Below are 17,442 nucleotides of genomic sequence, written 5' to 3' on the forward strand. Positions count from 1 at the left end.
GTGATCATTGAATCCATGAAAGCTGATGCACTCATAATTAAACAAGTACCTGCCCATTACAGGTGGCTGGTTGGCAGATGGCAGTATTGATGCTAGAGGTTATGGTGGCCTCCTTCTTCTAAGACCTGATACTCTTGGTAATGGGAACTGAAGTCCAGTTATGGCCTTTTCAATGCTTTTTTATAAATAAAGATATATTTTATAAATATATTTATAAATATATTATATAAAAATATATATATAAAATAATTTTATGAATAAAAATAAAATAAAAATAAAAGTCCAGCCATATTTTTATTTATTTCCATGGAATCAAGATGACTAAATAATTTCACTAAGGAAACATAGTTGTAGCCCCCTCCATCACTCGCTGCAATCACTGTTTACCTGTATGCACTACTCGCTTCTTTCCTATATATTGTGTAGTCGCCAAGGACTGCTGTTCTCTCATCTCAATATATTAACTAGAAGGCTGAGTGCACAGAACTCACTTCTGAATCAGCACAAAAATGAAACGTCAGAAAGTGGAAATAGAAAAGGACTCTTGAGCTTACGCTGAAGTCATTCTCATCAGTCAACCTGCCCACATGAATACTAGGAAATCAAGTCATTCAGACAACTTAGGAGGCAAACCTGAAATATAATCCTGTTCTTGAATGCATGTCAGTGAAAGATTGCCCAATACACATATCCTCATTCATCATATTCCCTGCACACATACATTAATTGTTTTTATATTTAAATGCCGAGAACCAATCATAACAAATATGGGTTGTCATGCTGTTGAAAGAATTCCAAAATAGGAATGTGAGTGTGTGTGTGTGAGAGAAAAAGAGAGAGAGAGACAGACAGACAGACAGACAGACAGATAGACAGAGACAGAAATGGAAAATTATTGCTAGTTCCTGGTGCTCTCTGCAGAATCACAAGGGCAAGTACCAAAAAAGAAAAGAAATCAATCAATCACATCTGGATCAAGTCCCCACAAATTATAAAATACAATTTGGGCTGAGTTAATGAAAAATATATTTAATACATTTTATCTGCCTGTTTGAAGAGGGCTATGTGTCATTAGTCCTACATAAGGGAAAATAGAATCTTTATTTGAGAGTAAGAAGCACCAGAGTGATCTACAATATTCTTTCAAGAAAATATACTCTAAATATAGTCTCTCTGTATGCGAATACTGGCTTTTCATGGTGTCTTTTCTCCTGTGGATTACAGTAGGGAAAGTAAAGAAATCAAATCAACAGCTATTTTTTTTCCTTTTCTTTTTCCCAGTTAAAATCCTTTTCAATATTTTAGGCACAGCTCAACAGTCATAATCTATAGATATCCAAAAAAATCTTAGTATGTAATAAAATTAATACATCTAAAACTTGATGAAAAGTGGAAAATTGGGAACAAATATCAGGAACTAACTCAAATTATGAGAATTAGAGTAATGCCCCAACTGATAAATAGTTAAGACATATGAATAGGCAGTTTTCAGAGGAAGAAATCAATGCTATCAAAAGCTATACAGAAAAAAATGCCCTGAATCACTAATAATTAGAGAAATGCAAATAAAACAACTCTGACGTACCACCTTACACCAATAAAATAGGTTAATATGACAAAAAGAGGGGAAAGCTGGGTGGCTCAGTGGATTGAAAGTCAAACCTAGAGACAAGAGGTCCTAGATTCAAATCTGACCTCAGACACTTCCCAGCTGTGTGACCCAAGGCAAGTCACTTTAGCCTCATTGCCTAGCTCTTATCACTCTTCTGGCAATACACAGTATTGACTCCAAGACAGAAGGTAAGGGATTAAAAAAAAAGATGACAAAAAGGAAAATGACAAATGCTGAAGGAGATTTGGGAAAACAGACACACTAATGTTAGTTGAGTTATGCACTCACGAGCTACATAAATATACACAGTTCTTTTTGCTAATAATGGAAAACTGATGGGATAACTTTCAAATGAGGAATGGATAAACATGCTAAAATATTATCTACAAGAAATGGAGAAGATAGTTTCAGAAAAACATGAGAAGGCCTTGTGAACTGAATAGAACAAGGAAATCAATTTATACAATAACAGTATTATTATAAATCTCATGAACTTTGAAAGTTGTTTCATTGTTCAAAAAATGATTTACCATAATCTTAAAGGACTCATGATTTAAAGCATGCTCTCTGAGAAAAGATAGTGAAATGATGGCCTCAAAGTGCATACTGAAGTATATATATATATATTCTTTTTACTTCATTTTTTCCTTTGGTTGGTGTAGAAATTTGTCTTATATGACTACATATTTGTAATAAGTTTTATTTTTCTTGACTTATTGAGTGGGATAAGAGGTAGAGGGAAGGGAATTTGGACTTTAAAAAAGAATTTTAAAAGTCTCAGCCTAAAAATAATTAATTGGATAATTAAATGACTCTCTAAATTCTTCTAATGGTTAACTTTACTGAAATCCAAATAATCTTTGTTCTACCTTTTCTGGAAAAGAAAGGAGCTCCAGATAATTTGTGTCTAGTATAGCTTAAGAATGAAAGGATGGAAATCAAATGAAAGTGAAATTAATGATGAAATCCAACCAAAGCCCCAGCAAAATGGAGCACATGATAAAGCAATGACATGTGCCAGAGGGGACTGCTCCCCTCCCATTCTCCAAAGAGCCTTGAGGACATTTCTCCCATCACCCAACAGCCCAATGGGAGTGCTTCCTCCCTCACCTGTCTAGGGTAAGACAGGGGGCTCAGGTAACAAGAAGGTTACAATTTGGGCACTTGGTCTCATCATCACTGGCCTAGAGGAACTCGGTCAAGATAAAAATCACTTCCTTCTGATTAACAATAAGCAAATAAAAAAAGTAAAAGTGTCATATAATATCATTTAAAGATATGATATTAGGTAATACTGCCTGTCTTTAGGAAATGTACTTGGGTAGGATATAGGATTTTTGTTGGAAAGTTTTTATTTGGTCTAAATAAAATTTAGCAATTATATATATATATATATATATATAACCTTACCTTCTGTTTTAGAATTAATGCTGTGTATTGGTTCTAATGCAGAAGAGCAGTAAGGACAAGGCAATGGAGGTTAAGTGACTTGCCCAAGGTCACACAGCTAAGAAGTGTCTGAGGCAAGATTTGAACCTAAGACTTTCTGTCTCTAAGCCTGGCTCTCAATCCACTGACCCACCCAGCTGCCTCCTATACGTAATGTTTTAAATTCATTTGGGAGTAGGAATCTCTTCAATATATTCCTTAGAATTCTAAGATTGAAGAAAAGAACTACTTCCAGAAATTCCTAATGTATTTTTATTGTGTTCAAAGACATCTTCCACTCTACCTACCAAATTAATCAGGAAAAATTTTGTTATTAGTCACTTTTATTTTGGTAGAAATTCGATTCCACAAGTCGGATTCCATGATTTCCCAAGCTATTTGTATTTTTCGTCTTTTATTCCTAATAACAAAATAAGATCTCTATATATAATTAGAAAAAAATCACAAAATATCTAGAGGTGTTCAGAAAAAAAGAAAGGAGAGAGTATTTCTTTTTAATGAAGGGTATTCTCTTAGACCCCTGAATCATACTGAATATAATGCAAGTCATGAAGACAGCAATATTTTAGTTATTATGGAATGCCTGTAGGAAAATGCAATGCTATATGGGTCTTATTTTTACTTCTCTTCCCATTTTATGTCTCCCTTGCCAAATACATGTATCTGGGGAGGAGGATGAGCAGGACTAAGCTAGCTAAGCTGGTCTAGTTTTGACAAATGAAAGCTTGGTCCTAGGTGGTGATGAATAGGAAATGCCTAAATTCTTTTAAGTGTTTTGGGAATGTTTCTTAATGGGTCATGTTTTAGAAGGGCAACAAACTGGCTAGTATAGTAAGTGATGTTTAAAGGATGCTTTCTATTAGGTTTTCAGATAGAAACTCTCATAGCAAGACTTTAATATTACTTTAAAAAATTCAGAAACACCCCTTTAAGTCTTTAAAGAAAGTGGGCGTTTTTTGCATTCAGGAATTGAATATTTAAAAATGGGGGAAAAAAGAAATAATGATGGCATTAACTTACAAGGTGTTTATAACTCAAGTGGGTATAGCAAGTGCAGTGAACTATGACAGCTCACTACAATAACTTTCAGAATTGCAAAGATTATGCCATGGAGAGTGAGGATTCAAGAACAGCTTTCCCAATAAAACTCAACATTAGCAAGTACTGTGTTTTTATGGATGCTGGAATTGTACCATTGTTAGCTCAACATTTAAATGCTCTTTGAGTCAACTTGGATAGAAATCCTAAGTAGGGATAATGACAAAGTTTTAGAATGATAGTATAGGAAGACAAAAACTGTTGTTAAACTGGATTCCCATATTAATTTTAGCATTCTATACTTCTCCACCTGCATTGCAGGCTTTAATTCACTTGTCAATGTTCTGAAATAATTTCATGCTGTCAATTTCCCTTCTATTTTCCATCCTGATTTCTTTGAAAAAACACAAAGGAGAGGAGTATGAAAAAGCCACTTGGAATACACTGGAAGTTGTCAGTTGTCTGAGCAAATAGTTTATAACTCCAGTTTTGTTTTGTTTTTCAATGATTTCTTTGGCAAAATTGTTGAAAAGTTTGAAGCTCAATACTTCAGAATTTGCATTTGCCATGCTTCAATGCTCTCTCTCACTAAGTCCTGCCAAAAAATCTCTTCCCTCATCCTTCATTTTCTTTCTTAATTTTCTCCTGTCTTGCTAAGCATATTTACTTTTGGCCTTCTTCTCTCACTTTCTTCTTTCATATCAACTATTTTGTTTAGAATATTTACCTTTGGATCATTCAAAATTGACATCTTTTAGAAATGGTAAACCTTTCAGCTCCCTGTACTTTCTTGATGACCCAAAACAAAGAGAGAAGACATTCCAAAATTTGAAGAAAAAAAAAAGCCCTTTAGGAATGTTAATTTTGTTCCTGCAAAACTCTATAGTATACTTTAATGTGTAAATATGGGTATGGGGGGCCAGCTGGATGGCTCAGAGAGCCAGGCTTCTAGGTGAGGTCCTAACTGTGTGACTCAGCAACTCACAACTGTCTGGCCCTTACCACTGTCTTGTAAATGATAATTAGGATCCATTCTAAGATAGAAGGTAAGAGGTTAAAAAAAATAATAGTGGAAAGAGAATTAGGGATACAATCACATATTTAAGCCATGGTTAGATAAGATATAACCCTTGATGTTGTGTTGTCAATGTTTCCCTATTTATTGCCTTGAAATATCTGACCCATAAAGCACCATGTTGAAACTCTCCAGGAGATACAGTTGTGTAGATGATTTATAAAGGACATATGACTTAGCGTCTTAATTTTGAGAATACACAGATAAGAATGTCTCCTGAAAGACCTCGGTCCAAGGGGTTTGAGAACAAAGAACTTGGTAGTTAAAAACTATAATCTGATTTCTGAGCCCCACTTGGGATAGGTTTTAAACGAGGGGGAAAAGTGTTAGGCTTGCCCTAGAACAAGTAGGGAATTGAGGTTTCATCTGTACCTAAAGGAATGCCAGTAGCTTCCTCATGTGGGCTATTGCTTTCTGTGTAGGTCTGCATCAGTATGAATTAGAGGGATGAACAGCAGACCCCAAGTCAAAGACATCCCCTCCTTACTTGCTCCTCAATCTTGCTCTCAAAAAGAAGTGCTTAGGATCTTTTATTCAACAACTCTGTTTACATAGTTTGCTATAATATCCAAGGACAGCTGATAATACCTGAAATTTCATCCCAATGAATTTGGCTTGGATCTATACGTGTGGATTTTCATTTTTCTAATGCAGCAACTGACTTGTAACAACATCACTCATTTGGGAGGCACTTGCTGAGTTGAGGGAGGGAAAGTTAACAGAAGAATCTGAATATCTTATTTTGCCTCTAGTCATGCTCTAAACTTCCTAATGCACCTTCTCATCTTTCTGGAAGGCTTTTATTTTCTTTGCAGCCTTCTTGGAATAATGATAGTACTGTATGTAGAGAAGGTTGTTTCTTTGGGATTAAACTGGAGGGCATTCACAATGATGAACCTGCTTAACTATATGCTGCCCCCACTCACCACCCCATCAGGATGGCAATTTACAATTCTGACAAGATGCTATCTTGTTCTGGCATGATTTCCAGAAGGCTTCTCTTAAAATGTAAATATTTCCTAGAAATAGATAGCACAGGACCAGAAACACATTTATTACTCATTCACATGGATGATGTGGTCTTCTTGAATTGCTGACACCTCCCAAAAAGTGGGGCTCTGCAGGAAAGGGCCATTGGGCAGAGGTAAGAGCTAATGAGAAATCATGGGAAAACCAGAGAGCATGGAGCAGGGCTGAGCGTTGGGAGTGGTTCAGAGTAAGCAGGATTCTTTAGAAAAGGGGTCCACAAACTATGACCCTCAGGTCACATGCAGCCCTCGAAGGCCATTTATTCAGCCCCCACCCCACTTCTGGGAAGGGGCACCTCTTTCATTGGTGTTAAGTGAGTGGAGCACTAATTGTGATGGCGCTGCAAAGTTTGGCGGGACTCACGTACAGTACTACTTCCGGTAACATAATCCTTTGCATGGAGCCTTGTTCTGAGAGTAACTGAATGAGAAAGAGGCGTCTTGCAAAATGTGGCTGCACAATGGAAGATGTCAGCATGGTGAGCAACGATCTGGGGGAGGGGATTCTGTACTGTGTATACTGCTGTCTGGTATAGTGGTGGCGGTGATGAGATTGTGCAAGGTGTGATAGGCAGTGGTAGAGACAGGTACAGAAGATTAATTACTGCTTACTCTGCAACCTTGCCCCATCCCTGGGACATGTCCGCTCTCTCCCTTTACACAGTCACAGACTTCGTTGAGTCTATCAACACCTTTCTCTAGGAGGATTGTGATTGCTTTCTAAATGGTCTTCCCTCTATACAATGGAACCTAACATTCATTCAATTGCCAAGGAGATCTTTGAAAAGGAAAATTACACTATATTAACATCTCCTTATTGTTGCTTCTGCTGTTCTCGTATGTCTATCTCCTCTCAGTGGCCTCCTCTCGTCTTGGTTTCCCTTGCCAAAATACTAGAGTGATGGGCCATTCTCTTTTCCACTTCATTTTACAGATGAGGAACTCAGGCAAACAAACTGGGTTAAGTGTCTTTCCCAGGATCACACAACCAGTGTGTCTGAGGGCAGATTTGAACTAAAAAAGATGGTTCCAAGTCCAGCACTACCCAGGCTGCCTAGCTTCCCTTATGACCCCCACAATCAAACAAAAACTCTTCTTTTTTGGCATGGAAAGCTCTTCATAGCCTTCCTGGTCTTCTTATATTTTACTCTACCTTCCACACAATTTAGGATTCAGAAGACTAACTTACGTGTCATTCTTTAAACAAGATATTCCATTGTCTGACTCCATGTTTTTGTACTGGCTATCTCCCATGCCAGTGCTGTGCACCATCCCAGTCATCTAGTTTTCTTGGCCTACCTCAGGACTCAGCTCAAGTTCCCCCCCATAGAAGACCCTTCCTGTTCCGGTCAGCAATTCCTCACCCCCAGTCCCCTGAAGATGCTAGTGCTTTCCCCACTCAGATTACTTTCCATCTGTTCTACAAATATTATGCATGCAACTACTACTTACATGTTGTCAACCCTAGTAGAATAAAAGCTTCCAGACTAGGGGAATGTTTTGGACTTTTTTTTTCCCATCCCCTGCACTTAGTGCAGTTTATTCATATAATAAGGTTGAGGAAATGTTTGTTGAGAAGAGTATTCCTTACTTCTTCAGCAACCCCACATTACTCTGAGAATAAACCGAGATAATCTAGTTTTCCTTTTTTTTTAAACCCCCACCTTCCATCTTGGAGTGAATAACTGTGTATTGGCTCCAAGGCAGAAGAATGGTAAGGGCTAGGCAAAGGGGGATATATGACTTGCCCAGGGTCACAGAGCTGGGAAGTGTCTGAGGCCAGATTTGAACCCAGGACCTCCCATCTCTAGGCCTGACTCTCACTCATCTGAGCTCCCCAGTTCCCCCCTTTCCTTAGTTTTCTATCTCTTAATGCACAAAGTGCTTCACACCAACACCACAGGTACTTTCTGAATTTTATTTGTTATGTTCCATATCTATAGTTTGTTTCTTGCTCATAAAATCTCATATTAGATAGTGGGGAACTGACCTAAGAGGTTGTTGTGTGGATCAAGCCATCATTCTACAAATGAAGATACCTTTAGTACTAGAGAAATATGCTTTTTCTTACAAGGTTACTGAAGTAGTAAAGGGCAGAGCTGTGCCCCGGGCCGAAGTTTTCTGATTCCAAGGCATTTTCATGGTTGTCAGTTTCCATCTTAAAGCAGAGGAACTGAAACCTGAAATCTACTACTGCCACTACCACAAACTGCTACCTTTGTGATCTTGGGCAAGGAAGTCATTTACCTCACTTTCCACAAGGTTTTTAGATGTTCTTTATTCTCTATGAGGTTATAACTTGGGTAAAATAAGATGAGAGAATTGAAGGATGCTTAGAAAATCCAAAATACTTTTCGATTCAAACTAATCTCCTAAAATGAGAAAGGTAAACTGTTTCTGACTCACCAAACACTGCCAATATTCTTCATTTCTTTTTCAGGGAATGACAAGCTCTCCCCAAAGAATTATATTATTAATTTCTCTAAGGGAGAAGGAAGGGGAGTTTTGGGGAATTGGGACATTAGAGGAAACAGAGGAGAGGGCATTAGTGGCATTTAAATTGCTACATGATATTATAGAGTAAGTGAAGACAATTCATAAGACAAATGGCATGCCTTCAGATTGTTATTCTTCTACTTTGAAATTGCTTTTGTGGCAGGCAAGAGGTCAAGAGTTCCTTTGTATTCTGTTATAGAAAATAAACTCTAGAAACTAAAGGTTATTCCACATCCAGTGCCCTAAAATGTTAAGGAGTTCAGAAAAGCAAAGCTGTTGTTTTAAGCTGGAAGTTTTTCAAAAAAGTGTGAAATCTATCTCAGCTAAACAGCTTTAAAGTCCACGTACTTCTGTGAGCTATGAGGAAAATGGTAAATTCTGATGAGCTCTCTAGAAACTTGTTTTAAAATCTCACTAGTGCCTCCTAATTGTTTCTGAACTATTTGAGAATTTTTTAAATTCTGATGTTCAAAGTGTTATAATTTTGAAGAGAGGTTTATTTTCCGATGCATTCTGAAGTACTTATATTTGTTGAATTAACTATTAATTTTAGAATTTTACTTTAGAATCCCAGAGAAGTTGGTTAGTTTCATAAAATGAGAAATTCTTTTGCAATCAGTGAAATCTGTTGGTTACATTTGGGTGGTGGTGAAGTTCTTTGTGAGAATCTACAATGCTTGATGGGATCAGAATCTATTTAAATACATTAAATCTTTTTATTTCTCAAATCAGAGTTTAAAGGCATAGTTACGACCTAGTTAAAATTAAAAAACAGTGGAACACTTTTTAATATCTGGCAAAACGTCACAGGCTTTGATTACTCCTTTAAATAGGAAAAATGACACTCTGAGGGAGAAATTATGCTATGAATTACTGCCCTAGTTCTAGGTATAACCTATAAAAGTCTTTTTTTATAGAGAATACTGCATGATTTTCAATAGATAAGTTTTGTCTTTAGCACATTCTACTTCCAGACATATCCCCATCCTTCCATGAGTCCTTTTCCTTCCTTTTCATAGCTTTGTTCTCTAATTATCTAGCATTCTCCCACTTCCAGAAATATCCTCTTTTAGATGGCAGTAGGAGCATCTCAATTCACAGTTAAGACATTATTGACTAAAGATGTTACCCTTCACCAATAAATATGCATTAAAAATAATCTTCAAAGACCAATATTTACCCCAAAGGAATGAATGCATAATGGTGATATTTCAAGGATGAGCTGATGGAGATACAGGATAATTATGTACAAGCCCTTCAAAACAGAGCAAAAAGTGATCCTATATTCTACGCAAACATAACACAGATCTTGGCTGCAAAACTGCTAAGTTTTAGGGGCGTTTTATTTATTAAAAACACCTACCAATGAGAGAGAGAGAGAGAGAGAGAGAGAGAGAGAGAGAGAGAGAGAGAGAGAGAGAGAATGGATATGGAGAAATTATACAAGTACATTAAGATGATGGGAAAATTAAATGTGATTTTAAAAGTTTCAAAGTGGCTTTTAGCAAGAATCAAAAATTTTACTTACTGAGGTTCCATTTTAGGCCTGTTGTGGTGACATGCTTACAAGGGTGTCCAACAGGAACAAGGCCACACCAATTACCTTCCAATCCTGTGTCTACATGCAGTTTGTGCTTTCCCTATGGAAAGAAAAACTCTTTTTTAGAATTCCTACCAATGGAAGGGAAACCACTGCCTCAAATAGATCCTACAATGCTCAGGAAGCCACTGAAGAACTGGCTCCCCAGGGACTAAATGAGGACATTTCTGGAAAAGAAAAGCAATTTAAAAAGTGTTTCAAGTATCATAAGGAAGTTTTCTACTTTTGCAAGGGGGAGTAAAGAATGGCAAGCAAGTATTAAGTACCTACTATGTTCCAGGCACTGTACTAAACCTTTTAGAAGTAATGGGAGATAGATATTATTATCCTTGTTTTACAGATGAAGAAACTGAGACTAATAGTTATTAAGTGATTCACTTAATATTATTATTAATAATTTTAAGGATCTCCTATGTAGTAGGCATCATGTGAAGTGTTGGGCATAAAATTGCCCTCAAGGAGCTTACAATGGGAGGGGAAGAGAAAACACACAAAAAAAGGCAAAAAAGTGGGAGATGTGAGGATTGTGCTTTATGGAGTTGAAACCAGGCAGAGCATAAGAATCAAGGCCTGATTTCTATCCTCTATACAGGTATTAGGAAGGCTTTGGTATTCCCCCTCCACCCCTCTAAGAAGAGAAGAGAGAGAGAGAGGACAGAAGAGGCTGAGGAAGGTGGAATCAGTCATTAAGATTTGGTTGTCCAAGAGGTAGAAGGTAAAAAGAAAGATGTAAATGCCTGCTGAATCTACCATGTAAGAGCACTACTATTTCAGTTAGAAGGTCTACTTACTCTTTCTTAGTGTATGTTATGATTAAAATCATCGAGAGACTTATTTTGAGGTAAGAAAAAAATAAGTTTATTGATTATATCAAGTTCATGGGTTAGGCCAACATCATAATCAATAAAGTGATATGGGTCTCTGTGGTTGTCTCTTATAACCAGGGACAACCTATCTTAGGCAGTCTAATAAATAGATTTCTAGGAGCTCATTATTCAGTCCTTTCCTTGACCATCTCAAGACATCTTTTTTAGTTAATATTTTTTATTATATTTTCATGATTTTCCCACAAGGCTTCTTTAATTAGTTGAATTAAGAGATAGACTATCAACCCATCTACCCCTTCCCATTCCCACATTATGGGAAAAGAACACTTGTGCCCTTCAAATAGCAAATAAATTCTGTTGAAAAAGAAGACATTTCTTGGGATTTCCAAGGTCAAAGAAAACACATAAAGTGACAGACTTCATCTTTGACTCAGATCCCAGACATAGAAATATACAGTAACTATCCCTAACATATATATGTGTATATATACACATATATATGTAAATTACTACAATATGGGAAAAAATTCTTACACATACATCAACTCATTTATGTGCCTTTGCCAAGTTGGTCCTCCATTCTTGGAATGCATTCCCCCTCCTCACCTATGTCAATCAGAACCCTAATTTCCTTCAAGGCTGGGCTCTATTGCCTCTTCCTAGAAAAGACTTTGCCTAATTCCCTTTCCCTATGCATTCTCTAGTAGTTAATGATGTCTCTTCCCTAAGATTATTTGCCATTTGCTCATCTATATGTTTTATCACATAAAGCACAGGTTAAGTTCTTGAGGTCAGAGTTTGTTTTTTGTCTTTGAATCCTGGGTATTGTACATAATGAGTTGCACATACTTAATAAATATTTGCTGCTCTGGATTTGGTAAGGAAAACAAATCTATAGGGGAAAGCTAATAAAATGGATAACATTTGTGATGTGATCCCTACTAGCTAAAACTCTGGTCCGAATTCAATGAAAAGACATTTAACTGGGATAAGTCTAAATTTTTTTATTGAAATTAGAAAAAAAAATGTTAACTTCATAAATTACCAGATTGGGATTTGGAAAAAGTGGTCATATAACAGTTAATCTTAAAAAGTTATGGATCTAATTTTAATGGATTGTAAACTTCATGAGTAAAACTGTGCAATGGGGCAGCCAAAAAAGTAAATACATTCATTAATCCTGTATTAAAAGAAAAGTTCTGTTCCTCAAAATAAGGCAGGGTTGATAGTCCCACAATACTCCATGTGTGTTAGATAGCATCCAAAGGACATATTTAGTTCCAGGCATCACATTTAAGAAGCATATGGATAAATGAGAGAGAGGTAGGATGGAATGGTGAATAGAACGCTGGTCTTGATGCCAGAATGACTTGAATTTAAAGTCCTACCTTTGGCACATCTAGACTCTATGACCCTGAATAAGACCCTTTAAGTCTCAGTGCTCTAACCGGCTAATACTATAAATTATAGGTAAGGTAGACTGACTTACACTGGTGGAGGGGGTATTAAGAGGGCATCCCAAGGATTGGGGATATTAAATCTGAAGAAGAAAACACTTAGAGAGGACAACTGTGAAGTTGTCTTTAAATAACAGAAGGGCTCTCATGAAGAAGAGGAATTAGACTCATCCTCAATATGCCAGAAGACAGAAATTAGAGAATAAGAGTGACAGAGTTGGATATCAACTTGATGACTTGACTTAAGCAGGGACGACTTCCTTGGGCAATGAGTTCCCCTCACTAGAATTCTTTAGGAAGACTTGATGCCCATGTACTTGGTATATCATAGAGGAGTTTTCAGTTGGGCAACAATTAGCCTAGGTAGTCACAAGGGTTGTCTGAAAGTCTGAGATGCTGAGGTTGTGTGCTAAGATTTCCTCTATGTGAAACATGTTATTTTCATTTCAGTTAAATCTTGTCTCCCCTGTGAGTTAGGACATTGGGCCCGAATACCCTCATGTGGTTTGATGCTGACATCTCTGCTATAAAACTGACCCAAGGATATTTATAATATAAGGCATTCAGACTAATAAAAAAGGCAATGCTATATTATCTAGTCATTTTCTCCTCCTACACAATATATTTTCTAATTTTATTTAAATGTTTAATTAAGAGAGATCAAATATAGTTCACATATAGGATTTGAATAGAATAAGCAATCTGAGGAGAGGATTAAGTAGATATTTAATTCCCATTATTTTAAAAGAGATGATTACAAAATCGATGATTTCTGCTTTTTTGGACAAATTTGTTTTTTTTTCTCTAAAAAAGGGGAGGGATTTGAAAAGGAAATATTAGTTTAAATGGAAAACATAGTATGCTTATTAATCCTCATTTCAAATAAAAGTTCTTAAAGGTGAAAGATGGAGAGTAATGATAAAAATATATTTAATTAGTGATTAGTCTAATGGGTATTTCCCTTTAAGCTTAAGATTTGCCCTTCATTTCTCTCTTATTTCACTTCTTCCTTTCTTCATTCTATTGCCTTCCTCCATGAAATCTTTTAAATAGTGCCAGTATAACATTTTACAAATTCCAATATTAACAGATTCCTCAAGCAAATATGTTTTAATCTTGTTTTAGGAAAGTCTGGCCTTGAAAAGAAAGAAACCACTGGTCTTCAGGCTAGTCTTTAAAAAGGAAGACTTCTTTGCTACTAGCACCATCTCCATCCCTATCCCAAAGGATATGGAAATAAGGAGGAATATACTTTTATTTATTTTCTTCCCTGAAACCCTGTTTTATCTTTAGCCTTGCAGGAAGCCAATATGAAATCACAGACCTAGTTAAACCAAATCCTAACATACTGTCTGACTCCTGTTGGTTTTGTGGTGCTATGAGGCTGAAATGAGGCTAGCATCACCATCAATGAATATTTATTGAGTGCTCACAATGTGGTATGTGTTATATTAAAAATACAAGAGACAGGCTCTGCCCTTCTTAAGTGTTGATCCTGCCAGGTGCTTATATAATGCATGAACAAGGAAGGTAGATTTAGGTTCTACAATTATAAACTAGTTTTTTTTTTATTTTTTTTATTAAATATGCATCAATATTCTTGATCATTAGTCATCAGCCAGGAATGCTTTCTCCTTCCTGGAATGATCATGTATATATTCATCTATATAATTATAAGCCATTCCCCTCCTTCCGAAAATGTAAGTTTTCTGACTCCTTACATTATTGACATTGTTGACACCTGGTACAAAGTCTTATACCAAATAAATACTTTAATTTAATTTTGTTGGGCTGGAGTGAAAATGTTAGCAAAGCAAACAGAGGGTTACTCTCCCTCTATACCTACCTCACCATGGAACCACTTGACAGGTAGTAAACATATCCACCACAAATATGCCATGAGTACAGTTGACTCACTATCTCTTCTCAGTTCAAAGGACTCAGGAATAAATTTTAAAGGAACTGAGGCAATGCAGCTCAGCATGTGCTCATCTGCTGGTGTCTTCAAACCTTCAGTTCTCCCCGATGACGCATAGAAACTAGCCTAGGTTGTAAGAATTATGTATCCATTCCAGGTTTTCCTGATGCTGGTAATCTATATTCTTAGAGCAAAAGCTCTGTGAAGTGTCATGAAGATGAAAATTACATCGGATCATTTGATCCAGGAAATTCACCACTTGTAAAGTTTTAGGATCTCCCATCCTACTGTCCCTGTAACATGAGTTTGTGTGTTTCAGTAGTTAGTCCTCCAAGAAAGACACAGTACCCTGTCTGCACACTCCTTCAAAGTCACATTTATCTAGTTAGCTGGAAGAACCAGTTGGTCTGAAAAGGAAGGTGCCCACTAATGAGATTAGAAGAAGTCAATTAGGTTTTTCTCTGAGAGTAAGGCTCACAAGTCTCAGGTGATGTCATCGAGGGAAGAAGGGAATGCTCAAAATAAAATCTTTTTTTCCCCCTTTTGTCATGAATTGATTTAGCACTGGTGTAAAGAAAGCAGAATTACATTACAAGCTCTCTATGTAACTATTTTAAAATTCTAAATGCTACAGAATTTAAATAAGGGACGAAAATTCTACTCTGCGGATACGCACAGCCATTGTAGACCACAAGGTTATAACATGTACATGCCTATATGTGGTGGCAGAGAGCTATGTGCATGTGTGTGGTCTTACAGATGTTCTGGGAACAATTATATAGGGGCTAAGCCTATAGTATAAAGCAATTAAATGTTTTCACAAGTTACTTTATTAGTCAGAACTTTTTAGAACCTCAGGTTAAAGACTGGTATTAATACCCATAAAAGGAAAAAAAAAAGGGGGCAGGGTACAAATAAGACAAAGTCAAACCCGAAGGCTGCTTAGAACATGTAACACTACTTGACAGGAAGAAGTAATATGAGGAAAGTCAATACTTTGAAATTTGAGGTATTGGGAAGAAGTGTTCCAAAGGCTTTTGTATCTGACTTTTCATGTCTCCATTTGCAGTTTTCTTGGCAAAGATATTGGAATGGTTTGGCATTTCCTTCTCCAGCTTATTTTACAGATGAGGAAACTGAGTCAAATAGTGTTAAGTGACTTGCTAAGTGTCACACAGCTAGTGTCTGAGGCCAGATTTGAACTCAGGAAGATGAATGCCATCAACTGTGCCATCAAGCTGTTGCCCAACCCCTGCCCTGTCCCAAGGATTTTCTAATATACCTTTAATTAAAAGACTTCTCAAAGAGATTTGTGATAATTGTCATAGGATTCATTATAGGATTTTGATCTAGAAAGGACTTTAAGAGATCATCTAGTCAAACCATGTAATTTTATTTTATTTTTACTGACTTTCATTATTTTATGTAATAAAAATGAATTTTCTTTCCTACCAATCTCCAACAAGGGATGTGTGTGTGAGAAAACAAAATCCCTACATGTACATATATACATATACAAATATACATAATAAAGCAAAATAAATTCCTGCATTGTGCACCTCAAATATATTTCTTATGCTGTATGCAGAGTTTATTATTTCTTTTGTCAAGACTGCCATTGGTGATGCAGTGGATAGAGTTCCAGGTGTGAAGGCAGGAAGACTCATTTTCCTGGGTTTAAATTTGGCCTCAAAAACTTACTAGCCATGTTATCCTGAGCAAGTCACCTACATCAGTTTGCCTCAGTTTACTAATCTGGAAAAGGAGCAGGAGAAGGAAATGTAGTATCTTTGCCAAGAAAACCTCAAGTGGGGTCAGAAAGAGCTGGACACAACTGAAACAAGTGAACAACAATAAAACATTATTGGTCCTCTGAAATCATGGCAGGTAATTACATCAATCAGAATTCTTATAGATTGTGAAGTTGTTCTTTTGAGTGTCTTTTATTTTTCAATAATTTGTAAACTTAATTCCATCATTTTAAAGATGATGAAAATGAAGAATAGAGAGCTGAAGTTACTGACACTAAGTACTAAGTCAGATAAGTTGAAGGAGATGAGCCAGAAAGGCTTCTGGTACTAAGAGTTTTCTAAATGTACTGAAACCTAATACTAACAACTCTAGATAGGACAGAATGGCAAAAAGGCTAAACATTGATAGTCAATGGCTAAAAGGCTAAAAATTGTTTTGTATTTCATGCCAAGAACAGTAGGTTAATGTTTAATAAAAAATACACCAATGAAAATAATCTGGAAATTGAATTGAGTTAAAATATGAGTTGAGATTTGTTTTTTAAAAAATTTAAAACAAACGAAACCTTTTCTCTCATTTTAACAACATTGCAACACTCTATTTTACAATGCATTAGCTAATTTCATTTAGAAATATTTTACCAAAACGCGATCTTTTTAGTGAACGGAGATCAGAAATGCAAGAAACTTTTCCCTTTGTCAAAAAATTACAGAAAGAGTCCACAGGAATCTGTATTATGTTAGAGATAAAATAAAAGAGGCAGTCAGGTGACAGAGGAGGCTGAACATTGAGCCTGGAGTAATGAAGACCTAAGTTTACATCCAGCTCTTTGCCTCAGTTTCCTTACTTGTAAGATAACATTGACCTCCCAGAACTGGGGTGAGGATCAAGTAAGATTATGTTTCTAAGGCACTTGGCACAGTACCTGGCAATAATGGGCAATATATAAATGATAATAATAATAATATCATCTATTATTATCTATCTATTATCTATTATTATTATTACCACCATAAATGCTACCAATGTGTTCAATTAGTTATTTAAAAAGAAAGAATATTAAATAAGCTTTCTTTTTAGTCTGTGAAATCATTCTTTTTCTCCGTTATTAAAAGAATCAAGAACTCAAGAGTGACATTGTCATTTGTGAGTTGGCTTGCTAGCTTGGTTACAGGCAGCTCTTGGCCAGT

The 17,442-nt window shown here is 36.3% G+C and overlaps 1 protein-coding gene across 4 annotated transcripts in view; it reads right to left on the reverse strand.

The window, feature by feature from the left end:
* TPK1 (thiamin pyrophosphokinase 1) overlaps positions 1 to 17,442 on the reverse strand; it is a 437,448-nt gene that overhangs the window by 116,178 nt on the left and 303,828 nt on the right. For all 4 annotated transcript variants that reach the window (XM_016426210.2, XM_056799835.1, XM_007504513.3 and 1 more), the window contains exon 8: positions 10,227 to 10,338. In XM_016426210.2, coding sequence (XP_016281696.1) covers positions 10,227 to 10,338 — 112 coding nt within the window. The remainder of the gene's footprint in view (positions 1 to 10,226; positions 10,339 to 17,442) is intronic.

The sequence above is a fragment of the Monodelphis domestica genome, chromosome 5 (genome assembly GCF_027887165.1).
Source record: "Monodelphis domestica isolate mMonDom1 chromosome 5, mMonDom1.pri, whole genome shotgun sequence".
Lineage (NCBI taxonomy): Eukaryota > Metazoa > Chordata > Mammalia > Didelphimorphia > Didelphidae > Monodelphis > Monodelphis domestica.